The sequence below is a fragment of the Bubalus bubalis genome, chromosome 17, assembly GCF_019923935.1.
Source record: "Bubalus bubalis isolate 160015118507 breed Murrah chromosome 17, NDDB_SH_1, whole genome shotgun sequence".
NCBI lineage: Eukaryota > Metazoa > Chordata > Mammalia > Artiodactyla > Bovidae > Bubalus > Bubalus bubalis.
In genome coordinates, this window is record NC_059173.1 from 2,229,813 (window position 1) to 2,257,730 (window position 27,918).

The 27,918-nt window shown below is 43.0% G+C and overlaps 1 protein-coding gene and 1 non-coding gene across 2 annotated transcripts; both read left to right on the forward strand.

The window, feature by feature from the left end:
- The first annotated feature begins 153 nt into the window (after positions 1 to 153).
- On the forward strand, positions 154 to 27,808 carry LOC102398765 (solute carrier family 5 member 4). The gene is made up of 15 exons (XM_006050997.3): positions 154 to 288; positions 1,311 to 1,382; positions 2,269 to 2,373; positions 4,677 to 4,736; positions 6,439 to 6,543; positions 8,798 to 8,903; positions 10,177 to 10,257; positions 12,427 to 12,647; positions 16,111 to 16,246; positions 18,022 to 18,129; positions 20,218 to 20,368; positions 23,031 to 23,199; positions 26,555 to 26,770; positions 27,140 to 27,242; positions 27,594 to 27,808. The coding sequence occupies exons 1-15, from the start codon at positions 154 to 156 to the stop codon at positions 27,806 to 27,808; spliced, it is 1,983 nt and encodes a 660-aa protein (XP_006051059.3).
- TRNAG-CCC lies at positions 20,428 to 20,500 on the forward strand. The gene has a single exon. It is a non-coding gene; the product is annotated as a tRNA-Gly (tRNA).
- Positions 27,809 to 27,918: the final 110 nt, after the last annotated feature.

A 27,918-nucleotide genomic window follows, 5' to 3' on the forward strand; every position in this document is an offset into this window, starting at 1 on the left:
AGGGTCTCAGAGCTTCAGAGGAAAGGTTGAAAGGTCCTCCTGCCCAGGAGATGGCTCTGATAGTGCTCCCCACTTGCCCGAGGCTGATCATTAACCTAGAGCACATATAAGAAAAGGGCTGTCCCTTGGATGGGGAAAGCAGTGCCTGCAACCATGGCCAGCACGCTAAGCCCCAGCGCTGTGACTGAGACCCCCAGCCCTCCTGAGACATCAGAGCGTATACAAAATGCTGCTGACATCTCCGTCATTGTCATCTATTTCGTGTTGGTGATGGCCGTTGGACTGTGGGTATGTAGGAGCTTAGTGGGATGTTCAGAGTGGTCTCCAGGCTTAAGGCTCGGGGAAATGACTGAGGGAGGGAAAAGTGTCATGTGACAGAGCAGAGAGGACGTTCAATCAGCTGTCAATGAAATCAGCTGCCGCAGATTTTACTGTCCCTCCCTAAGCAGTCATTTTGGAGAAGACAATGGCACCCCACTCCAGTACTCTTGCCTGGAAAATTCCACGGACAGAGGAGCCTGGTAGGCTGCAGTCCATGGGGTCGCTAAGAGTCGGACACGACTGAGCGACTTCACTTTCACTTTTCACTTTCATGCATTGGAGAAGGCAATGGCAACCCACTCCAGTGTTCTTGCCTGGAGAATCCCAGGGACGGGGGAGCCTGGTGGGCTGCCGTCTTTGGGGTCGCACAGAGTCGGACATGACTGAAGCGACTTAGCAGCGGCAGTAAACAGTCATTTTCTCACGTGTGAGTCAGCAATGCTTCCACTGATTTACTTCATTCTTCTAACAAGCCCGTCGTGTGAATAGGGCCAAGAGTGGGACTGCAGACCTATCCTGTTTGGCATTTCCAGCACCTGACATCATGAATAAAGATGTTGTGTTATTATCTCATTGATTTTATTTTCCTTTGCTCACTTTCTATCAATAACTTAGTTGATTTGGACGCTTAAGTCATTTGCGTTCATTCTCTCTTTTAAGTAATGAGCTGGAGGCTGCAAATTTCCTTCCAAGCACAGCTTTAGGGATAGATACCTCACATTGTATTCATCAATGAAAATAAACAGAGGAATTAGGACAGAAGTTGAGAAATATGACTTCTTAAAGTGCCTTGGTTTCTATGAAAGTGTGATTTTGAAGTCCTTGAAAAATTGGTGCTGTATTACAGTTTTGAGGATAATGTTTTGAGGATAATTTTTAGGAGTGCTGGAAAAGTAGGTCATGTCTGTCAGCACCCTAGCAAGAGATTCAGGGGCATCTCAGGGGCTCTTACTGTGGCTTGACTCGTAAATGTCTTCCCTTCTGCTCAGGCAATGCTGAGGACCAACCGGGGCACCATTGGAGGCTTCTTTCTGGCTGGCCGAGATGTGACCTGGTGGCCGGTGAGTGAGTCAAAGCTTCCTGGTGATAAATTTCCAGTGTGTATGTTTAAGGACAAGCCAATAAAACATGTAGACTGCTGATCATGTCTGAGGTGCATTGCCTGCCTGCTTTCTGGTGTCTCTTTTCCTAAACCCTTGGCCTCAGAGCTCAGCCCTGTCATTCTAATAAATGAGAATACATCACCAATTATGAGAGCAGGTGTAGTGTGGCATTTGGAAAGAGCTGGTTTGGCTCTGATTCATATTTTTTTAATTTATTTTTAATTGGAGGATAACCGTTTGCAATATTGTGTTAGTTTCTCCGTATGGCAATGTGAATCATCCGGAAGTATACATAAGCCCCCTCGCTCTGGAACCCCCCTCCCAGAGCACCAGGCTGAGCTCCCTCTGTGATCCAGCAGGTTCCCACTAGCGATCTATCTTACACATGGGAGTGTATATATGTCAATGCTGCTCTCTCAATTTTTAAAAAACCATTCAGGGACTTTCCTGGTGGCCCAGTGGTTGAGAACCCACCTTCCAATGCAGGGGACATAGGTTTGATCCCTAGTTGGGGAACTAAGATCCCACATGCCAAGGGATAACTAAGCCCGACTGCCGCAACTAGAGAAGCCCACAAGCCATGACTACTGAGCCCACTCTAGAGCCCATGCCCTGAAACAAGGGAAGCCTGTGCACCGAAATGAAAAGACCCAGCACAGCCAAAAAATGTTTCAAAAATACGAAAACAATCGTATATACCAACCGTGCAAAAACTGGTGACTGGCTAAATTCAGGCCCCAAGCCATATGGAAAAGTAATGGAAACACTGCAACATTTACCTGCTTTCAAGAAGTCTAATTTGGGGCTTTTAACTCTGACCCTAGTCTCTTCCCTTGGATTCCAGATGGGCGCCTCTCTCTTCGCCAGTAACATCGGCAGTGGCCACTTTGTGGGGCTGGCAGGGACCGGAGCGGCTTCAGGAATTGCCATTGCGGCATTTGAATGGAACGTAAGTGACATCACAGGCTTCTTCCTTTAAATCAAAACTCTAGGTGTGTTTGTCTGGGCTACCCACTCCAGTGTTCTTGGGCTTCCCTTGTGGCTCAGCTGGTAAAGAATCCACCTGCAGTGCAGATCTGGGTTCGATCTCTGGGTTGGGAAGATCCCCTGGAGAAGGGAAAGGCTACCCACTCCAGTATTCTTGGGCTTCCCTTGTGGCTCAGCTGGTAAAGAATCCACCTGCAATGCAGGAGATCTGAGTTCGATCCCTGGGTTGGGAAGATCCCCTGGAGAAGGGAAAGGCTACCCACTCCAGTATTTTGGCCTGGAGAATTCCATGGACTGTACAGTCCATGGCGTCGCAAAGAGTTGGACACGACTGAGCGATTTTCACTTGCACTTTTCTTTTCTGCATAGGACAAGCCCCTCTTTGGTTTGACTTCTATTTCTCCTTCTTCTTGAACCTCAGGGCCTTCCCTGTGTGGCCCGTTTTGCCTGGGCCATACCCTACCTCTGAGATTTCACTAAAGCCATTATTCCCACCAGGGAAGTCATTTCTGTATCATTTAACCCCACTTTTACTTGACCTCCTTAATCATTTTAGCTCTCATTTCTATCTCTCCCCCTGCCCTGAGCTGTATTATACATTCAGTCTGAATTAGAAGCAAGAAATCTTAAAATGTACAGATAATGACCCTTTCTTTGAAAAGCTTACATCCCAGTGGGAGAGACAGATAAACATTCGCTACCGTGTAGAAAGTACAAGGAGAGAAGCATGCACGGAGCATTGAGAGATCTCAACAGAAGGAAACAGAAGGGGCATGGCTAGATGCAGAAGGGGCATCCATCCTAGATGGTGGGTGGGACCAGGCCCATGTCCAGGGAACTTCCTGAGGCTGATGCCAGACAGAGGAGTAGAAACTGGCCAAGGAAGTGACAACATAGTGAAGAGTAACTGATTTGGAGGAGTAGATGGAATCTCTAAGACTTGGTGACTGAGTTCCTAATTGCTCTACTGCCATCTCACCAGTGCAAGCTGTGTCTTCTTAATTAGACTCTAAGATCTTTAAGGACAAGCGACCATCTCCTCTCGTGTCCCTCACACCACCCCACCATTCAGCATTTGACTGATCACATGCTATAAACATTTCTTGAGTTGACTGGGTGTTTTCGGTTCTATTCTCTTATCCTTTCTAGTGTTTGCTTGTGTGTGTATATGCCTATCAGTCAGAGGGAGATGCTTATGTGGAAGAAAGTTGGATCATTTTACATTGAAACTATTTAAACTCTTTACATTTAAAACTATCCTGGATAGACTCAGCCAGGGACCTTGCATCATACAAGTAACCGTGCCCCGCCCCTATTGAAGATTTTGCCCCTATTAATTACTTTAGTAGTGTCAGAGACTCAGAATGGACCCAGCCTCCACGTGTGCCTTATGGTCTGGGTTTTGCTTTGATGGTGCCATGGAGTCGAGAAAGGAGCCAGCCTCCAGAAGCGTGGACAAAATGCCCTATGGCCCCAGGGAGTGTGATTATCAGCTTGCTGAGAGCCTGGCTCTTAGCCTGTGACCTTGGATTTCTTTCATCTCTGTGAGGTTCAGGTTACCCCTCCATAAAACAGGAGAATAACTGTGCTTATCGCATCTGCCTAACCTGGTGCTGTGAGAACAGCGTGAGTGATAGAAGTGAAGACTTTTTCATAAACGTTAATATTCATGTAAGATTATACTATTATCATCGTTATATTTGGCAAGGCTTGGGGGGCACTGGGAATATTCTTCTGCCTCTAAATTTCTCATTGGTTTGTCACTCTATATGATTCCTTACATTCAAGAATAATTCCTGGGGACTTCCCTGGTGGCTTAGTGGTTAAGAATCCACCTTCCAATATAGGGGATAAGGGTTTGATCCATGGTGGGGGAACTAAGATCCCACAAGCTGCAGGGCAACTAAGCCCACTCGCCACACAGAAAGATTCCATGTGCTGCAAGGAAGACTTGACACAGCTAAATAAATTTTTTTTAAGAATAATTCCTTTTGATAAAGATTGTCTGGCCATCTAGTGGTCCAGCTGGGCTCAGATCTCTGACTGTCCATTTTTCACCACACATCTTTGCCACATCCTAAGCCCCAGGAAATGGTGATCTCTGGATCATGGAAGCAGAAGAAATGGACCCACAGCTGTCTTGGGATCATAACTGTTTGAGTGGGACAGGATCGAAGCAAACGTTTTATTTTCAGACTTGGAGGTTGTGAAGTGAAAAGGGAGCCAAACCTCTCTCACTTCCACTCTGTCCTTGGTTTCTTGTAGGCCTTGCTGCTGTTGCTGGTTCTAGGGTGGTTCTTTGTCCCCATTTACATCAAGGCAGGGGTGAGTATCTACAGGTGTTCTCCGGTGCACATGTCAGGCATTCATTTATTCCTTCATTTTTTCCTGCTCAGCTATGAAACCTGAGTAACATTGTTCGTCCCAGAATTTCTGAGTTTATGTTTACATAAGACCACTAACTACTGGACTTCCCTGGTGGTCCAGTGGTAAAGAATCTGCCTGCCAGTGCAGGAGACGTGGGTTTGATCCCTGGTCCAGGAAGATCCCACACGTCACTGGACAACTCAGCCCGTGTGCTACACTACTGAGCCACGTGCCGCCCACAGAACTACTGAAACCAGCTCCTAGAGCCTGTGCTCTGAGACAAGAAAAAGCCACTGCAATGAGAAGTCCACCACCGCCAACAAGGAGCAGGCCCCACTCTCTGCAACTAGAGAAAGCCCACAGGCAGCAACAAATACCTAGCACAGCCAAAAAATAATGCAAATCATAAAAGAATTTTTAAAAATTGAAAAAGGCCACGAAGTGCTGCAGGATTGCTCTTAAAAATGGCTGCAGTCAGCTATCCTCTTGCTGATCACTGTTGCGGGGATTCCATTTTTCTGACATTCTTACCAATACATAATATTTTCCTTTATTCTAATTTTTGTTATTGTGATGTTTGGAAGGTAGCTTTTTTCTTAATGAGGAGTAGAAAGTACCATGCTCTGGTGGCTCCCCTTCAAACTGGGTGTTGCCAACCAACTGGGGCACTGCTGTGCCTCTTGGAGCCTAACTGCCATATTTACTCCTTCTGCAGCTGAGGGGTGCTGTGTCCTGGGATAATTCCTGGGATGGGGCTCCAGGGGCCAAGCTTTACTGTCTACTGCCTCTGCGTGTCACTGTATAGTCCTTTACTCATCCTGAGTCCCTTCCCATTCCAGGCTGAGCAAGCTCTGCTCTCTTTGGTGCAAGGATCCACAGCACATAACATGCGTGTGTTCATGGACATGGCTTACCATCCTTGAGGTGGTTCTGCACAGTTTCTGAGCCCCAGGAGTTCCCCTTCTGGCTTTTGCTAATATTATATAAATGTTTATTTAAGATTCTTTTATATTGGAGGACACGAAACCATGAGCTTGGTCTGCTTGAAGAAACCAGAAAAATGTACCCTTTAAGCTGATCACATAGCTGATCTAATATTTCAATAATGATAACCTTAGCTTTTTCTCTACATAGAATTTAATGTAACTCTTCTTTTCAATAAAGATAATCATGTGACTGTACATACAGAAGTATATTTGCAATTTATTCAATTATCTATTTATCATGTAACCATAATTGCAGTCCATCATTTATCTTGTTTTTGCTAGACTGCAACATTATCAGTGAAAATAATAAATATTATCTCTCGAGCATCACCATTCATTTGGTGTTGTGGTAGTTATTTTACACCTACTTCCATATTAAAGCCCCACATTACAGGTGAGAAAACAGAGGCTCAGAGAGACTGCCATTTGCCAAAGGTCACAATCTGGGAACAGATCCCAAGAATGCTTGAGTCCAAGGCCCATGTTCATTCCAGACTCACAGTTTCCCAAAGGGCTGTGCCTTCTCACTCATGTCTCCCCACTTTGGGGGGTGTTACCCACCCTGAGGGTGACTGCCACATGCAGTTACCTGTCCACAGAGGCTTAATCCATGTCGGATCATCTGAATGTGTGGGACCCTGAGGATGAATCCCTGTTGGTATCTGTCTCTGCAGGTGACGACCATGCCGGAATACCTGAGGAAGCGGTTTGGTGGGAAGCGGCTCCAGGTCTACCTCTCCATCCTCTCCCTGTTCATCTGTGTGGCTTTGAGAATCTCAGTGAGTTCAATGCCCTCCTGGCGTTTTAGCTTCATGAGGGACAAGAGTGCTAAGGTCAGAGAACTTTATGGGTCAAGCCATATATGGATGTTTTAAAACTACCTGGGGTCTCTCTGAACATGTTAATCACTCTGACTCTTTGTGACCCCATGGACCATAGCCCAGCAGGCTCCTCTGTCCATGGAATTCTCCAGGCAAGAATTCTGGAGTGGGTAGCAATTTCCTTCTCCAGGGGATCTTCCCAACCCAAGGATCAAACCCAGGTCTCCTGCACTGCAGGCAGATTCTTTACAATCTGAGCCACTAGGGGGTCTCTCTACCAAGAGTTTTTGCCAAAAAAGAAAAAGGAGCTTCATAAACCCTGCATTCATAGAGTAAAAGAATTCTGAGTCACAAGAGCCTCCAGAGTATAAACCCATCCTTTCATTAAGACTATGAAAAAAATAATGGATGTACAAAAAGAGAAAAAGTCTCATTCAAGTAGCACAACAATTCAATAGCAGAAGCTAAGGACTCTCTAGCTCCCACCTCCCCCTGCACAATAACCTTTTCATTCTCATTGTCAAGGCCACTCCAGGTTTACATTTTCCTTTTCAGCTTGACTATCTAACATGAAGACCAGAAGGGAAAGTGTTTGTATTATTATACTGACTTTGCTTAAATGTGCCCTATTTTATCTGAGATTGCCTGTATGAAACGAATATCACAAACAAGTGTTAAAAGAATTCTAAAGTTTTTTTTTTTAAGTTAAGTCTCTTGGAGATAATTATTGAGGAAAGAAGAAATTTGAAGATTCAGCAGTACATGTAGAAACCAAAGAAAAATCTCCTCATGTATCAGTGGCTAGGGACATAATCTCCTGCAAGTTTATAGTCCAGGCAGTTCACTAGAGCAGAAGTTCACTCTGCTTAATGATCCTCTGTTGAGCCAAATCATGATTGGAAGTAAACCAGCTGCTTAGATTAGATGGCCCAAGCCTTCCTAATGCAACGCGAGCATTTCCCAGTACTTATTATAAATTGCTGAGCTCCATGTTAGGGCAACAAGATTCCTGTTCACTAGCAGTTCACCATGTCATTAAGGGTATAAGAATTTTACATGTGAAATAGCCCTTTATGACATTATATGCAAATATAGTAAACTAAGAGCTAGACTAGAGTGTGTGGATAAGTACAGGAAATATGCTTCAGGCCAGGAAAGAGGATGGCAGTCAATGCTAGGTGGAATTGGAGGTCATCCTCATTGGTGAGGGCTGGGAGCACTTAAGTCCCAGGACAGGAAGGTGAGGAGAGCCCAAGGGAGGCGGAGGAGCCTGCAGGTGTCCGGGGCTTCATGCTTACATGCTCCTCTGGTGGGAGCTGGTGATCTCCGTTCTCCTCTGGCTCTGACATCTAGAGCTTTATGATGCTAGAGTATGAACAAGGTGCTGGAGCAGAATGACAGGTACCAAAGGGAGCCCCCAAGGGAGGCAGCCTCCTGAGGTGGTTGGTTCCTGCTGGTGTGGAGTGGGTGGAAGGTTGGGGAGCTGAATGGAGCAGCACAGAGGCCCAGAGCATGTGTGTGACTGTTCACGGTCTGGCATGGTCAACCGGAAAGAGTCTGTAGCAAGAGTCCATTCTTACCTACAAGGTTATGTCTTAAGTGGCATCAATAATCCTAGACATGACATTTTGTGTACATTTTGTTATCATACAATGATAAGAGCTTCTGTCCTGGTTACTTATTAAACAGATCAACAACTTTCACAGCCTTCCCCTGCCCCAAGTATTAAAAAGATCATATGTTCACTGGTTCTCAACCTCCAGTAATGTGTAGGGTCCAAGAGTGCTCAGTCATGTCTGACTCTTTTGTGCCTCTATGGACTGTAGCCCACCAGGCCCCTCTGTCCATGGGATTCTCCAGGCAAGAATATTGGAGTGGGTGGCCATGCCCTTCTCCAGGGGACCTTCCCAGCCCTGGGATAGAACTGGCATCTCTTAGGTCTCCTGCATTGGCAGGCAGATTCTTTCCTTCTGGCACTACCTGGTAAGCCCCAAAGGATGGTATGGTCTCACTAGGGTTGTTGGTAGGCAGCAAGCAGAGAGAAAAGAAAGGCTTTTCCTGACTGGGAATCGAACCTGGGCCGAGGCTGGGAGAGTGCTGAATCCTAACCACTAGGCCACCAGGGAGCATCAAACATTAGTGGGAAGGCATCAGTGAAGAGCTGAGCGACGCACTGCATGTTTCCATTCCACCCTGACTGTTCTCTCTCTAGTCAGACATATTTTCTGGAGCCATATTCATCACCCTGGCCTTGGGATTGGACCTATACCTGGCGATCTTCATCCTCTTGGCTCTCACTGCTATTTACACAATCACTGGTGAGCCCATGCTATCTTTTGCTGACCTCACTCCAAGCTGCCGTTAGCATTGGCACTGCCATGATGGACACCCTTTTATTTCCATTGTGAGATTCACGCTCGGGTGGAGAAACATAACTAGAGCAAAGAAAACAGAATCTTCAGTATGAGGTGTGAGCACCTGGTGACATGGTAAACGGGATGGGAAAATGGTGACCTGGCTCAGCTATGTGTCCGGTACGCAGATCGGCATTTGGAATCCAGCGTTACATACACATGGGAGGTCTGGATGAAATAGTGGCTCAGACCCGACATTGGCAACACCAAGGCAGGGTCCGAGTGAATACATGCCAGGGCACAGGGGTGGGACTATGAGCCGCAGAATCAGGAAAGGAAAACTGGAACAGTGGGCTGGCTGTGGGAGGAAAGGTGTGGTAAATAGTTCAAGCAGGCCTTCATGAGCCAGATACACCAGTGTTCTCCCTCATGCATACTAACATGAAAATCAAACTACACCAGCTCAATTGGAAAAATAAAGAAAAAGTATAGCTGGGACAATAAAGACAGTCCTGAAGCCATTTTTATACATCAAGTACATGTCTCAGAATAAGTGACAGATAAGGGCATAAATCTCCTATTTTCAGTATCCATCTTGTTTCACATTTTACATGTGAAATAGCCCTTTATGACATTATATGCAAATATAGTAAACTAAGAGCTGGACTAGAGTGTGTGGATAAGAGTGTGTGGATAAACTTCCCTCCCATAAAGGGAGTATCTCATTAACTGAGATTCTGTGAGCCCAGAGCTCAAAGGGAAGTTTTTGTTGTTCGAACAACACTGCAGCAAAACACAGCTCATCAAATGTATCTGGTTCTCCACTAATGAAACAATAATGCATTCCAACAGGAGAGCAAAAACGGCCTTGCCCAGTTTTTTAAGAGCAAGTGTAATTGTGCTAAATGGAGCAAACTGAGGGATCAGTGAGGGAAAATCTATTGTATTAAAACTTTGCCTTTATCTCTATTTAATATTCAAAAATTCACACAAAGGTGGAACTCCACTCTAATTCATAGAAACCGAGTCAAGGCAAGGCAAGGCGGACAAGAGGACCAAGGAGAGGCCTAACTACCAAGGCAACAAAGATGCCGAGAGGGGCTTGTAGTCCATCCAGGAGCATTTGATACGTTTCTGCTGAGTTATTTCTAGAGTTTGGGTAGAGAACACAGAGGTGACAGCAGATAGATGAGGGCTCATGAGTAAAATGTCCTGATTCCTTTCTTTCTCTTCACAGGGGGCTTGGCCTCAGTTATTTACACAGACACCCTCCAAACGGCCATCATGCTGATAGGTTCTTTTATTCTCATGGGGTTCGGTAAGTGATAATGGTATGAGCAATGCCCTGGGGTCAGAAATCCTGGGACTTGCGTCTGTTCAGTCTGACTGCTCTTGACCGCTGCCTCCCTTCTATTCGGTCACATTTTCCAATCATGCGTATAATTCTGCGAACTTCTTTCTTTCGCGTACTCCTTACGCAGAAAGGAGTGTCTGCGAACTTCTTTCTTACTGTACTATCTCAGCATGAAGAAGTAAGGGAGAACTTTGCCTCCTTTGGGGCTCCCTGCTAGCTCAGACGGTAGAGTCTGCCTGCAGTGCGGGAGACCTGGGCTCGATCCCTGGGTGGGGAAGATCCCCTGGAGAAGGAAATGGCAACCCACTCCAATATTCTTGCCTGGAGAATCCCATGGACGGAGGAGCCTGGCAGGTTATGGTCCATGGGGTCGCAAGGAGTCGGACACGACTGAGTGACTTCACTTTCACTTTTACCTCCTTTGAAAAACTATTGCTTAGATACATTATTTTGTTTAATCTTAATATCCTTGTGTTCAAAATGGACAAAATTAGTACCATTGAGTTGACATTTTATGAAAATATTGGTGCATTGGATCCAATGCACAGTAACCTTTCATTTACATAAAATCCTCATTAAATGAAGGATTAAATATTAGGAAAAATTTAGGTAACTGAATATTAACTTCATTATGACTGATGGAAATTATTAAAGTATATTCCTTACTCTATCGTTATATAAGTAACAAATATAGTTTGTATTTTCCTTTATGACTCTCACTTATCAGTACCATCAGTTATTCATTCTTTTAAGTCATGCCAGATTACTATTGATGAATCTGATTTACAGCTTGCTAATTTTTGGCTTCTCTTATTATAGTTTTTGCTTTTTTTTGCATAGAAAATCCATGCATAAAGTGAAAAAGGATATAGGGTGAAAACAAATCCTTTTCATCCCTCCCTTGTCTGGCAGTCACCCTGCTCCAACACCCACTCAGGCTGCACTGAATGCAACATTCCTGAACACGCAGGCACCTAATCAGAGCCTAAGATACGAGGCAGACACTGATCGAACTACCGAGACAACAAGTTCATAATGATGACTGATGATTTCGTCAGAACATGGTTGCCATTAACCACATGTGGCCATTTAAATTTAAGCTAATTAAAAATTCAGTTCCTCACTTGCTTAGCCATATTTCAAGCACTCAATACATGGCAGTGTCCTGCACTTAGTTGCTCAGTCATGTCCAACTCTCTATGACCCCATGGACTGTAGCCCACCAAGCTCCTCTGTCCGTGGGATTTTTCAGGCAAAAATACTGGAGTGGGTTGCCATTTTCGTCCTCCAGGGGATCTTCCTGACCCAGGGATTGCACCCACATCTCCCGTGTCTCCTGCATTGCAGATTCTTTACCCACTGAGCCATTAGGGAAGCCCCAATATATGGCCAGTAGTTACCCCATTGGACAGCACAGATGTAACAGTTCCATCATTGTAGGAAGTTCTATTGCACAACGCTACTCCTGAAGCAACTGCTACTACCAATTCCTTGTGAACTTGCTACTTAGCCAGAATTTCTGTTATTCTCGTTCACGCTCCTTTGGTTTCTGGCCTCAGTGGTGTATGCCCTGGCATCAGCTTCTCTAAGACTCACTTATCCTATCCTATGGGTAGACTCTCATCTCCTAGGTCCTCCATGTATTTTTGCTACAAACTGTGTTTCCTTTATCAGAACAAATTCCTTGTATTGTCTGCATCTTCCCTTAGGTTGAGTTTCTGCTTTGCACATTCATTTTGCACATAATCCCGCCACAGTATTTGGTACACACAAACGTGTTAGTGCTAAGTTAAATAATGAATAAAGAAGTAAACTGTTAAACTCAACTCCACAAATGTAGAATTGTAATATCTACCACTCTAAAATTTACTCTGATGAATTTTGTGTCATCTGAACCTTTATAAGTTGTCCCAAATGTCTGGGCTTATCTCTCTAAGGTTTCCATCCATTGTGGTTCTTTCCTATACCTGGCTAGCTTTTCTAGACCCTCCCAATGGGGTAAGTTTCCCTATTTCCCCTCAGCACATAGTCTGATTGGAGGTGTTTGAGTACCTCCACGACAAAGAAGTGATTATGAACACTTTAGATGTCTAAGATTTGACAGAAATTTCATTTTATCCAATTCCTTTTCAGCTTTTGCCGAAGTCGGAGGCTACGAGAATTTTACAGAGAAGTACATGAGTGCCATCCCAACCATAGTGGAGGGGGACAACCTGACAATCAAACCCCAGTGTTACACGCCTCAGGGAGACTCCTTCCATATTTTTCGAGATGCTGTCACTGGGGATATTCCATGGCCGGGAACAATATTCGGAATGACAGTTGTAGCTGTGTGGTATTGGTGTACAGATCAGGTAAAGTGTGTGTGTGTGTGTGTCTGTGTGTGTGTGTGAGAGAGAGAGAGAGATACGTGAATATGTTTATGTTGTTCTTTGTCTACTCATAGAAAAACATCTAGTTTCTATTTCATACACACACATCATTTAAAGAGCCAAACACTTCTATTAATACGATGCTTGTTATAAAAAGTGAAAAGAAAATGGACCCTTCCTGGTGGCTCAGATGGTAAGGATTCTGCCTGCAAAGCAGGAGACCCGGGTTCGATCCCTAGGTCAGAAAGAACCCCTGGAGAAGGGCATGACAACCCACTCCAGTATCCTTGCTTGGAGAATTCCATGGACAGAGAAGTCTGGCAGGCTACAGTCCATGGGGTCACAAAGAATCAGACATGACTGAGTGACTAATACTGTTATGAAAAATAGCTGTCTGGTGTCCAAGTTTCTACCTATTTCTCATCTCCCAAAGGCAAACAATTTCAGATCCCTCAGTTAAATATTTTGGTATGTATTTTTATTCTCTAAATCCTGTACTCACTGTATAGTTTGTGAATGACTGGCATGGATATTACCTTAGAGTTTATTAGAAATGAATGCTCTTAGATGCTACCCACACCCATTGAATCAGAATTTTCTCATAAACCTGATTCCTGGGAGATTCAAATAAATCCTTATATTGAGCCCTCTTAGTTTTCCAGTTTTAGAGTTTTCTACTGGCTTCCCATAAAGAGAGATGAGAGTTTAGCTTTTTCAGTTTTCCACTCTCAATCCCCTACAGGCACACCTCCTGTTCATTCATCTTCCTAATAGATCCACTTCACAATTTTGGCGAGATGTGCATTCAATGCAGCAATTTTTGTGACTACATAAATGTAACTCACAACCAAGCTACATAATATTCTCTGATTGATTTTTCTTTAGCTTTTTCTTTTCCCTAAAATGAATAACTCTAAATACTTTTGTTTTAAATTTTCTTGGTGATTATTACTCATTCAATAACAAACCCTCAGCAAATTGCCTAAATCTCCTCTCATTTCTTGCAAGCACATCAAGTATTCTGTGAGCTCCTTCTTTTCTCTTAGAGCCTTCATCTCTCACCAACTCTTGGGTTGTCCACTGTACTTGGCACTCATCCTAACTCAGAACTCCCTTCACTACTGTATTTGACATCCCCTTTGCTTCATTCTTGGCTTGTATTTCCTATCTCCAATATTCTACATCATCATCTTTCTTTGTTTAATCCTGCTTTTTGAGGCAATGAATTATCCAGTTAGTTGCTGATAAAGAAGGGAGATACATTTGCTGTGAATTTGCATGTTTCAAAATGTCTTCACTCCAACTCTTAGGAAATTGATCTCTGGCTATGTGCATATTTGTAGGTTGGAAATAATCTTCCCAGAGTCATAGATTCATTGTATTTTGACTTCCACCATCACAGGTGAGAAGCCTGAAGTTATTCTTGATCTTTTGGGTGTGACTCTGCTGGGGAAAAAATTGAAGGCAGAAGTAGAAGAGGGTGATAGAGTATGAGATGGTTGGATGGCATCACTGATTCAATGGACATGAACTTGGGCAAACTCCTGGAGTTAATGAGGGACAGGGAGGCCTGGTGTGCTGCAGTCCACGGGGGTCACAAAGAGTCAGACATGACTGAGTGACTGAACAACTGCTTTTTCTCTCTGGAAACTTGCCTTTCCTTAGGCCTCAATATTTTGAAATTTCACCACAATGTACTATTGTGTGTGGGTCTATTTTTATCCATTAATGACAAGCCGCTGTGAACTTCTGTGATCAGGTAACTGATGTCTTGAATAGTTTGGGGAGATTCTTTCTTTGCTGCCTTCCATTTTGTTTCCTCATATCTGGAACTCTGCTTTTGGCTGTTGGTCTTCCTCAGCTGGTTCTCTAGTGTTTTTACTTCTTCTCTCCACCATCCGCCTCTTGGTCTTTTGCTCTACTTAATAGGAGACTTTCTTAATTTTATCCTCCAGTTTTTCTGCCTTTGTATTTAAAGCTTCTAAGATCTTATTTTTTTGTTTTCTGGGTGCTCCTTTTTATAGCAAATGAGTTTGTTTTTATTTTGGTGGTTTTTTTTTTTTGAAGTTTTCTTCTTCCTAAATAGTCTCTGTCAACTTAAACCTACAATTTCACAATTTTAACTCACTTTAAATCAATGGCCATACATGATATCAGTGTCAGTTCTCTATATAGTAAACTGATTTCCTTAACATATCTATCAAAGAACACCACCGATTTGTGGAACCGTCTTTATTACGTATATTTTGACTCTGACTGACTTACGTCCTATAAGTGACCTCACATCCATCCTTCTTAGATGTAGGGGCTGAACCTGCTTGTCTGCTGACAGGGCTTCTCTCCTCACCTTTAATTTGTGTTGCCCCTCCAACCATCAGCTTCCAGGCCTTTGTCCAAAAATATCGCCTGCTCCCTCAGCACTAAATAACACTGTCCCTAACAGATCTGTCTCCCCAAAGACAGTTAAGCAGAAAAAGACATCTTTGTTTTACAACATTCCTTGAGAAGAAAGAGTGACATCAGAATGTTATTATGGTTAGAAGTTCTGCTTTGCTACAAAATTTATTAGTCAAGAAATTGTACAACTTAAGTAGGAATTACGAAATTATATACATTTGTTTTCCCAGGACCATCATATTTGATTCATCATATTTGACCGCACAATGCAGTCTGAAGAAATCTAGAGATGAATATCTCAGAATTCTATTCTGATGGCTGCCTGACTCTGGTGTTTCCGTGTCAGTGAGCTTACTTTCCCTTCAGGATAATTGCCTAACAATAGTTGAGAGAAACCAATGAGTATGTGACTTATTTAGTCACATACTTAGTAAAATATCAAAGACTTCCCAGGTGACGCAGTGGTAAACAGTCTGCCTACCAATGCAGGAGACAGGTTCCATCCCTAGGTCAGGAAGATCCCCTGGAGTGGGAAATGGCAAACAGCTCCAGGATTCTTGCCTGGAAAATTCCACCTGGTGGGCTACGGTCCATGAGGTCACGAAGAGTCAGACATGACTGAGGGGCTGAGCGCGTGCACACGCACACATATCAAAGGCACAACTTGTGGCAAAAATCAATAGTGACAGCTTTGTACCTAGAAGAGCACATGGCCCTTGTTGCAATACAGCCTGGGAGCTGTAAACATGTTTTAATAGTAGTGATAGGTACTGATTTAAATGTAACAAGAGTCTTACAAACATACCAAATATTCAGGATGCCCTACAAGAGATAACCCTATTTAGAGATGAAAAAACTGAGACTCACAGAAGTCAAATAACTCATGTAAGAGGAGCAAGGATTCAAGTTCCAATTTTACTCTGAAGCCCATTATTTTCCACTACCATGACACTCTTTTTCACTGTAACATTAATTCTGAAGAGAGGCACTCCCCTTCATGGAAGTCACCCTCCGGTTTTCTCGTGACTACATCATGTTTCCCTGGCAGGTCATTGTGCAGCGCTGCCTGTCAGGCAAGGACATGTCCCACGTGAAGGCCGCCTGCATCATGTGTGGGTACCTGAAGCTGCTGCCCATGTTCCTCATGGTGATGCCAGGGATGATCAGCCGCATCCTGTTCACAGGTGAGTCTTGAATCCATAGATCCTTTTTTTTTTTTTTTATTACACGTGAATTCTGAGTAGTGGTTTCAAGATAGATAAAAACTTCGATAAACTAGAAAACCCATTACATACGTCAGTAAAAGCAGAATCCCAAGTGGCGAGAACAGCCTGTGCAGAGGCTTAAAAGCAGGAAATGTTGGCACACTTGACATTCTGTTCTCTTATTTCTTTTGTACTGTACGCCTGTCTCCTTGCAGACATTTGAGCTTGCGAGCCTGTTTTCATGAGTGGCTTGGATTTAAGCTAGTCTAGAGGATAATGCAGGAGGATGAGATAGACTGGAAAATGTGAGCTGAGTGAGCTGTGATGGTTGAGTCCAAGACATCTTTGACTGAGAAAGTCTTCAAGATTCACTGTCACTTCTTGGTCCTTCCAAGATGGTTGGAGACTGGACTGGGCTTTGGAATTGGGTTGTATGGGTACTTTAACTTTTGAGCTGAAAGTAGCTGCTAATGTTGAAAATCTTCCTTAAAAAATCAACTCTTCCTTTATTACAAAGGGTACAGGAAATACATTCAGCTAAGCAAGGCCTCTGGTTCTAGTTTGGCAATCCATCAGATAACACTGAATCCACATCATATTTTCTCAACTGGGCATCAGTTTATTTAGCTAAAATCTTGTTACAAAGAAAATCACCTTTTTTCCCAAAAAATGATCCATTTTATTGTAAATAGCTCCTGATAGGTATTCCTTGTGTTTCAATTCCCACTCTCCCTTATTTTTTTGTCTTAAATTTTTTTAATGATGTTTATTTCAAGACTACTGTTTCCTTGGAGGTGTGGTGTCATATTAAAATGATTCCCCTACACAGCAAGTTAGAATGTTTCTTTGTTCTTCTTGCTGCAACATTATAGTGCTGTTGAAAATATCCAACAAGTAAAGAATGGTCAAAGAAATTACTATATCCCTCTTTATAGAAAATTCACACAAGGGGCTGAAGACTATCTCAAAAGTCAGGAAAATGCTGAAGTTATTATGTTAAATGTAAAAAGCAGATTACAAAATATTACCTCAACAATTACCATAGCAATGCAATATATATATATATATTTGGTGAAAAAGGATTAGAGAAGACTATTGAAAAAAACAAAATAAGTTAAAGTGCTAAGGTATTAGCATTCTGGGTGGGGTTTTTTAAATCAAGTTTTGCTGTCTGTTGTCATTGTTTAAGGGAAAAAAAAAGAAATCGTGCAAATGCCAAGGTGAAGTAAGATATCATCCCACATGGGGTAGGCACTCCAACAACCAGCACAGGTGATGCTTCTTCTTAGACATAGGTGGTAAAAGACCGGGCTAAGTGGTCAGACAAGGCTAACTTCCCGGGTGTTGTGGTGGGGGTGGGCTGCTGGGGGTGGGAGTAGGGGTGCAGTTGGCTTTGTCTCTGGAGTTCTGTGCTCCTCAGAGGAGTTGCACTCTTGCAGCTTTGTTGGAGGATGGAGCAGCTCCCTCTGTTTGCTGTACTGCTCGCACCCAGCCACATCCCCAAGAAGAGCCCTGCCCCTGAGGTCAGCGCACAGGGAAGCTATAGGCATGAGACACTTAGGAGGTCGTATTCTGGGCAAAAAGGGAGCAGGTTCAGAGTGCGGAGTTCAAAGTTGAATCTCTAATTTCCATGCATGGAAATTCCTCTCACCCATGATCTTACGACTTGTCTCTATGTCCAATGGTTGTAGATCTTACCTGTTTGGCCCCACTCACTGAACCCACTTTTCTGAATCTGCCCCCCCCCCCCTCAGAGAAGGTGGCCTGTGTTGTACCTTCAGAATGTGTGAAGCACTGTGGAGTTAAAGTCGGCTGCTCCAACTATGCTTACCCAATGCTGGTGATGGAACTGATGCCCAATGGTAAGAAAACATCCACACTCAGATGACTGGATGGAGAAAATGTGATGCTCAGAGATAGATGGATGGATGAACGATGGAGAGAGAGAGAGGTGTTGATAAGTGAACAGTATTCAGCTGTAGGGCTTCCCCAACAGATCAGTGGTAAAGAATCTGCCTGCAGTGCGGACGCCACGAGTTTGCCCTGGGTTGGGGCGATCCCATGAAGGAGGAAATAGCAACCCACTCCAGTTCTTCCCTGGAGAATCCCGTAGACAGAGGAGCCTGGCAGACTACAGTCCATAGGATCACAAAGACTCAGACACCTCTGAGCAATTGAGCATGCATACATGCTGCTGCTGCTGCTGCTAAGTCACTTCAGTCGTGTCCGACTCTGTGCGACCCCACAGATGGCAGCCCACCAGGCTCCCCCATCCCTGGGATTCTCCAGGCAAGAACACTGGAGTGGGTTGCCATTTCCCTCTGCATTCAGCCTTAAAAAAAAGAAGGAAATCCTGCCACTTGCAACAACGTAGATGAAGCTGGAGGACATTATGCTGAGTGAAACAAGTCTAGCACCTGAAGACAAATACTGCATGACATCACTTATATGTGGAATCTAAAGAAATCAAACTCCAAGAAGCAGAGAGTAGAGGGTGATCATCAGCAGCTAGGGTGGAGAGCGGCAGTCATGGGAAGATGTTGGTCAAAGGGTATAAACTTTCTGTTATAAGATGAATAAGTTCTAGAGACCTAATGTATATATATTAACTATATATATACACACATATATATGTATATATATTAACTATAGTTAATAATAATATGTGACTAATACTTAAAACTAAGAGAATAGATCTCAAGTATAATCATCACAAAACCAGAATATGGTAACCATGTGAGTGATGGATATGTTAATTAGCCTGACTGGTAACCATGTCACACCACGTTGTACACCTTAATACTACAATTGATATCTGTCAATCATACCTTGATAAATCTTTGTGCTGGGACTGCCTCAGAGGCCAGGTCTGTAGATGGGCCATGAGAAAGGGTTATGGCATAATCCTTAATCATTCTTACTTCCATTAATTCCGTTGTTTTCATCAAACCTCTCTTGAACACCTTCCATAGGCCACCAGCCCTGTTCTTGGCCTGGGGAATACAGAAATTAACCAGATATAATTCTTATTAGAAGGATTCTTACTCCTCTGAATTCAAAACTATCAAGGCAATCAGGGGCATTTAAAAGATTGATTTATCAATAAAAGAGTTTCATAGCAATAAACTTAGAAGTTCAGAGGACTAGAGGTTAAATATTCATTCTGCTTTCTTTACAGCAGTGGTACCCAAATAATATACATCAATCTATTTAATTTGCAACTGTTTATTGAGTGCCTACTAGGTGCCAGACACTGCCTGGTGCTCAGAAAACATCAGTGAAGTAGGCACAAAATCTCCTATTAAAATTCACATTCCAGTTTGGTGAGATAAAAAACAAACCACACATTATGTGAAATAAGTAAGCTGTTAGGATACTGGATGGTGAGCAGGGTAAGGGGCTCAGTAGTAAGCAGGCGATCCTGTGCCTTAGGCTCATTGAAGGTTGGCTGACACTTTTGCGACCTTTCTCCCCCCAACCCACATGAGCATTGTCAAGAGGAAGGGAGCAGGACCCGCAGGTGACCCCATCCACCCTCTTTCACACTTTGGGAAGCCTACATGGCATCACTAATAAGCAGAGGGAACTGAAGGGTAAAGTTGCCACAATTTTTCAAAACTCTGCTTTGCCCACCAAAGATGTCTTCAAGAGAACCTCCCACCAGGCTTTTCCCTCTCCAGTTCCCTAACCTTCAGGAAGCCAATAATTCCTCCCCAAAGAAAGGTGGCAGAACCCGGTTTCCTCTCTTTCAAATGGCCTCTAAGTTTATATATACAACCAAAATTATATGCTGGACTGTTATCAAGGCACCAGGAAACGTGCAGGAAGTACCATATGATAATCCATGTCGACAGGCACACCAAGTCAGTGAATATTCCAGGTTTGGCAAGGTCCTCATAGACCGTGGTGTTCAGCTCCTAACCAGTGGCTGTGCCCTCTCCCGGCTCCAGGACTGCGAGGCCTGATGATGTCGGTCATGCTGGCCTCTCTCATGAGCTCCCTGACGTCCATCTTCAACAGCGCCAGCGCCCTCTTCACCATTGATCTGTACACCAAGATCCGGAAGACAGCATCTGAGAAAGAGCTCCTCATAGCTGGACGGTGAGACGCTCCTGGTTTCTGTCTAAAATTTCTCTGCAAAAAAAGCAGACATAGGGACTTCCCTGGTGGTCTAGTGGCTAAGACTTTGCACTCCCAATGCAGGGGGCCTGGGTTCGATCCCTGGTTGGGGAACTAAGACTGGGTACAACCAAATAAATAAGTATTTTTAAAAAGAAAGAAAGAAAAAGGCAGATAAATGAACTAGAACCTCCTCAACTTTGGGTTCAGGAAACTAACCATAACATTCTAGAGTAGGAGGAAAAGACCTTTATGCTCAGTCACTAAGCTGTGTCCGACTCCTTTGAGACCCCATGGACTGTAGCCCTCCAGGCTTCTCCATCCATGGGATTTCCCTGGCAAGAATACTGGAGTGGGTTGCCATTTCCTACTCCAGATGATCTTCTGACCCAGGGATCTAACCCTTGTCTGTTGTGTCTCCTGCATGGGCAGACAGATTTGGAAGAGACATTAGAGGACATTTAATTCAACTTCATCTTTCTAGCTACAAAACTGGGGGCCATATTTTAAGTGAAATAGTTGCTTTGTCCAGACTTTCAAATGCCTCTGTTTCTTATTTCTTCCTCTCCTCACACCATCTCCCAACCACATCATCATGATACTCCTTCCATGCTTTCCTGGGGGTGCAAATGTTCCACTTACTCTGATAGACTAAATGCACTGTCTCTAGAAGCTTCCATGTGTATCTAAACCATCCACACACTACTACAGAGGAGTTTATCAACTACATTCATTAAGAAATGAGGTGTTAAGAGAAACTGACCACCTGTCTAAACAGTTATGCATTATTGAATACAGTTACAATTGCTTTAGTAAATTAAGCACCTAGAGGCGAAAATTCCAAGGGCTCACTTGGTCCAGATCTTGACTCTGGACAAAGGACAGGAAGAAAAATAAGACATCTGTGCTTTTGTGGTGGGGACAGTGTTGGACTAGAATTCAGCAGGTCCCAAGAGGCAGTGGTCACACTAAGAGGTATGTAGTCTTAGGCATCATTCTACATTAAGTCTTAATGATCAACTAATGAGCTTTTCTTTTTATCTCTCTTGTTAAATGTCTACTACATCTCAGAATACAAATATGAAAAAAGGATATATATATGACAAGCAGTTTCCTGCTTTGTGGGATTTATGCCCTTGTGAGAAAGGCAAACAATAAATGTACTTTATACCTGGCTTCCCAGGTGGCTCAGTGGTAAAGAATCCACCTGCCAATGAAGGAGATGCAAGGGACACGAGGACCCCTGGGTCGGGAAGATCCTCTGGAGGAGGAAATGGAAACCATTCCAGTATTCTTGCCTGGGAAGCCTCATGGACAGAGGAGCCTGATGGGCTACGTTCTTGAGGATGCAAAGAGTCAGACATGACTGAGCGTGTGTGTGCGCACACACACACTCACACACATTGTATATCTGATAACAAAAAATGTTAGATAGACAAGCAAAACAGGATTAAAGACTGGTGGCTACTGAAGATGGGTGCTCAGGGAGTCCTCCCTTGAGGGTGTAACGTTTGAGCACAACCCTGAAGGAAGTGGAGGAGTGAGTCCCGTGGCTCAATGTGGACAGAACAGTCAGTGCTGCGTGCTTTCAAGAGTCACGTGTCATGCGTGTGAGGACCACAGGGGTGAGGCTGGCACATGAGGAACAGCTGGGAGGGAGATAGGAAGCACAGTCAGAGAGGTAAAGGGAGATAAGGGCACAGAGGGCCATTCAAGCCGTACCAAGACTTTGGATTTCATTCCACGATCAGTCAAAGATAAGAGCAAGGGAGGTGTGTGATTTGCTTTCCAATGAAGATAACAACTAGGATAGCGGGTGTTATCTGCTGAATTTATACTGTGTTCTAGGCACCGTGCTCAGACTTGCCATGGTTTATCACATTTACTTATTGCAAAGTTGCAGAGGTTTTGTAAAGATTAAATGAGACACTTGTGCCTCAATCTCCTGCCCAGATGCTTGCCCCTCTCATCTCTCAATCTTCAGGTCTCTATTCCAGGTGAGCACAGAGTAGTGATAACCTTTTACAGAAAGTCCAGTAAACTATGCTTGTTTGTTTACTTATACAACAAGCATAACTGGAGTTTAGAAGAGTGAATCAGTCATGATCCCTGGACCCCAGGAGCCTCTAGTAGGTTTTTACTGTTTATCAATATTTTAGCCGATTTTTTCTACGTGTCAAAGTACTCAAGTAGTAAAATGCACAAATCAGCATTTCTGGCCACTTCAGTCAGCATATCTGTTTTAATTCCCAGCTATACAAACCGACTTAGTTTCTCTCAAGCTACGATAAAAGACCACAATGGGAGTCTGCTTTCTTTATCTGCAAATAATTGCTTCTTAATAGAAATAGTGTGTTGTAGTTTCAACTGATATATCGCATAAACCACAGTACAGATTAATCAATTGCTGACATTTGAGTATTTAATCTCATTGTTGAAGATAGTATGACTAATTATAGATAAGCAATTGCTTTATTATAATTTTACTAACAGACAATCACTAGGCACAGTGTGGCTCCATGTGAGGCCAAGGAGCTTGATTTTATTTGGAAAATCAATGAATGGCCTCAGAATGAATTAAAACATAATGCAAGCACCAATAAGTCTTTTGTTTAATATTGAAATCATCCTATTTTCTTCCTAGGTTATTTATCATTCTCTTAATTGCCATCAGCATTGTGTGGGTCCCTCTAGTACAGGTTGCTCAAAATGGACAGCTGTTCCATTACATAGAATCTATTTCTAGCTACCTTGGGCCTCCAATTGCAGCTGTCTTCCTGCTTGCCATCTTCTGTAAAAGAGTCAACGAACAGGTAAGTGAAGATCGGGAAACTTCTCCCCTGCTGGAGTGAGAAAAAGGTATATCATTCACTGGTATAAAAATGCATTCTTCCCACCCTATTTATACAATTCAAGGCCCCTCTCAATTTCAACTGTGGTCAGCTACAATTCCTAATTCTAACTAGAGTGTATAGAAACACAGTGTGCACTCAGAGTACAGTCTTTATATTTCTTACAAAATAGTATCTACATCCTCGTCACAGAGCTGAGGAACACAAGGTCTGGAGTAAGACCACCAGGGTCCAGTCCTGGCTCTACCACTGAATATCACTGTGATCTTAATCAGACCATTTGACTCTGTAAAATTAAGACAATCACAGTGCCTACCTTAAAAGATTGATGTAAGAAAATTTAAAAGATGTTTAAAACATGAAGTACTTAGAAAAAAATCTACTACATTCATAAAGATTTTTAAAATGTTTATGTTATACAGATGGCTAACAAACACATGAAAAGATGCTCAACGTCACTCATTATCAGAGAAATGCAAATCAAAACCACTATGAGGTACCATTTCACACCAGTCAGAATGGCTACGATCCAAAAGTCTACAAGTAATAAATGCTGGAGAGGGTGTGGAGAAAAGGGAACCCTCTTACACGGTTGGTGGGAATGCAAACTAGTACAGCCACTATGGAGAACAGTGTGGAGAGTCCTTAAAAAACTGGAAATAGAACTGCCTTATGATCCAGCAATCCCACTGCTGGGCATACACACTGAGGAAACCAGAAGGGAAAGAGACACGTGTACCCCAATGTTCATCGCAGCACTGTTTATAATAGCCAGGACATGGAAGCAACCTAGATGTCCATCAGCAGATGAATGGATAAGAAAGTTATGGTACATATACACAATGGAGTATTACTCAGCCATTAAAAAGAATACATTTGAATCAGTTCTAATGAGGTGGATGAAACTGGAGCCTATTATACAGAGTGAAGTAAGCCAGAAAGAAAAACACCAATACAGTATACTAACGCATATATATGGAATTTAGAAAGATGGTAACAATAACCCTGTGTACGAGACAGCAAAAGAGACACTGATGTATAGAACAGTCTTATGGACTCTGTGAGAGAGGGAGAGGGTGGGAAGATTTGGGAGAATGGCATTGAAACACGTAAAATATCATGTATGAAACGAGTTGCCAGTCCAGGTTCGATGCACGATACTGGATGCTTGGGGCTGGTGCACTGAGAAGACCCAGAGGGATGGAATGGGGAGGGAGGAGGGAGGAGGGTTCAGGATGGGGAACACATGTATACCTGTGGTGGATTCATTTTGATATTTGGCAAAACTAATACAATTATGTAAAGTTTAAAAATAAAATAAAATTAAAAAAATAAAATGTTTATGTTATGATTATATAATTGATTATTATGGGCCTTGAAGATTTAATTGCTTTTTTGTTCCCAGGTATTAGCCTTATTATAATAATTTTCAGATGAGGAACAGATGCAGAGAGATTAATATGTATGTTCTTTCCATATGTTACTTAACATTAGTAAGTGGGATCTTGAGATACAGACTAAGGTCTTCCTCCATCTTAAGCTCACAGTCTTAATCCATATGTAATACTGTTTTTCCTAAATATAACATCTTGATCAGGCTTCTCTAGTGGTTCAGTGGAAAAGAATCCACCTGCAATGCAGGAGATGTGGGTTCCATCTCTGGATTGGAAAGATCCCCTGGAGAAGAAAATGGCAATCCACCCCAGTATTCTTGCTTGAGAAATCCCATGCACAGAGGAGCCTGGCGAGCTATAGTCCGTGGGGTTGCAAAAGGGTCAGACACAACTTAGCAACTAAACAACAACAAATTGTTGATCAGGGGAACAGGGATACATGTTTCTACTCCCACCAACTTCACAGATAAAATAAATGCTTTTAATTGTCAAAAGTTTAATAAAGTTGTCAAATTATCTAATATCAATTCTTTAAATTGTATAACCTAAGGCATGAAAGAGATGGGAATACCAGACCACCTGACCTGCCTCTTGAGAAACCTCTATGCAGGTCAGGAAGCAACAGTTAGAACTGAACATGGAACAACAGACTGGTTCCAAATAGGAAAAGGAGTATGTCAAGGCTGTATATTGTCACCCTGTTTATTTAACTTATATGCAGAGTACATCATGAGAAACACTGGACTGGAAGAAACACAAGCTGGAATCAAGATTGCCGGGAGAAATATCAATAACCTCAGATATGCAGATGACACCATCCTTATGGCATAAAGTGAAGAGGAACTGAAAAGCCTCTTGATGAAGGTGAAAGTGGAGAGTGAAAAAGTTGGCTTAAAGCTCAACATTCGAAAATGAAGATCATGGCATCTGGTCCCATCGCTTCATGGGAAATAGATGGGGAAACAGTGGAAACAGTGTCAGACTTTATTTTGGGGGGCTCCAAAATCACTGCAGATGGTGACTGCAGCCATGAAATTAAAAGACGCTTACTCCTTGGAAGGAAAGTTATGACCAACCTAGATAGCATATTCAAAAGCAGAGACATTACTTTGCCAACAAAGATCCATCTAGTCAAGGCTATGGTTTTTCCTGTGGTCATGTATGGATGTGAGAGTTGGACTGTGAAGAAGGCTGAGCACCGAAGAATTGATGCTTTGGAACTGTGGTGTTGGAGAAGACTCTTGAGAGTCCCTTGGACTCCAAGGAGATCCAACCAGTCCATTCTGAAGGAGATCAGCCCTGGGCTTTCTTTGGAGGGAATGATGCTGAAGCTGAAACTCCAGTACTTTGGCCACCTCATGTGAAGAGTTGACTCATTGGAAAAGACTGATGCTGGGAGGAGGAGAAGGGGACGACAGAGGATGAGATGGCTGGATGGCATCACTGACTCGATGGACGTGGGTCTGGGTGAACTCCGGGAGTTGATGATAGACAGGGAGGCCTGGCATGCTGCGATTCATGGGGTCGCGAAGAGTCGGACACGACTGAGGGACTGAACTGAACTGAAGGCATAGTTATGTTTATTCACCAAAATGTCACAAGTTTTAACATATATATATATATATATATATATATATTTATAAAGTCAAACACAAAGAAAACTTCAGTTTTTGTCAGGGTAGGCAGTAATGTCCTGGAGTTGGAGAACCAACAGTGGAATGATCTTTCAGAATCACAGAGAGCAACAGCCCACTGGGAATACAGGTATTTTCATTTTTCCCCTGCTTTGACGACCTTGTGGTCAAGGTTAGCCATTTGTTGGTCCTTAGTGGAGAAAACAGATAGGATGATAATTATGACTTTCTTGAATGAGTGTGTTGTCTTTTCTAAATACACAAATTTTACTCTTGTTTCTTTCTCAGGGAGCCTTCTGGGGTCTAATTGTTGGATTTGTGATTGGCCTCATCCGTATGATCGCAGAGTTTGTCTATGGAACGGGGAGTTGTTTGGCCGCCAGTAACTGCCCGCAAGTCATCTGTGGAGTGCACTATCTGTACTTTGCCCTCATTCTCTTTTTTGTTTCCATACTGATCACCCTGGGAATTTCCCTGTTAACAAAACCCATTCCTGATGTACATGTGAGTAATGAGTAATAGATATGCTCATTTTCAAAGGATTCTTTGCCTTTTAAAGCTTCAACTCGTGTGTGAGTCCCATACAGTGGGACCTGGAAATAGGGGTTTTAAACATATAACTGATGATTTTTTTAATAACTACCAGAAAACAGAAATATTATTAAAACCATAAATAACTTTATTTTTTTTAATGCAGAAATAATTTTCAATGATAAATGTTTTTGTGGGTGAGAGTGGTGGAAGATCTCTTCTTTGTTGTCTGTACTTTCCCAGGCTGTCTGATTTTTTTGCACTGTACAATAAACAAATGTATCATTACATTATTGTAAACACTTGCTATCATTAATATGTCTGTCTCTGGTCTCTGGTTAGCTCTATCGCCTGTGCTGGGCTCTTCGGAATAGTACAGAGGAACGAATTGATTTAGATACAGAAGAGGAAAGGCACGAAGGGGCCGATGATGGCGCTGACAGTGGTAATACCTGGTTTACGTTTGGTTTTCGTATATAAACTCTACGTAACTGTCTTTGTTTCTTTTTTTTTTTAATGCCATGAAATTCAGCTTTGGAAAAAGCTCTTAAGTTTATGGCAAACTTAGACTTTAAAATCCTACCTTCCCAACAACCAAGACAATTTGCTACATGTGAAGTCCATCCCTACATCCACTTGTCCGTCAGTCTGTCTGTCCATCCATCCACCTTCTATCCATGTGTGCCAGGGATTTCTGTAACATTCAGCAGCTATAATCTCCCTTTACAGTCACCTCTACTCCATTGACAGGATTTGTATTTCCCGTGTTCTGTGATCATTTATTTCTTCATTTCAGATAATCCTGAGGAAACTCGTGGATGTCTCAGGAAGGCTTATGACTTGTTCTGCGGTTTGCAGAGGAAAGGCCCCAAACTGAGCGAAGAGGAGGAAGAAGCCCGGAAGAAGAAGCTGACAGACACGTCTGAGAAGCCCTTATGGAGGACAGTAGTGAACATCAACGCCATCATCCTCCTGGCAGTGGCAGTCTTTGTCCATGGCTACTTTGCCTGAACTCTGAGCTACTAGAGTATTTATTGAGCAAAGGATAATTTTATTTATTTTTCACTTGTGTAACTTTTTTGTGTTGCAAAGGCAGATAAGCATTTTATTGAATGACATGA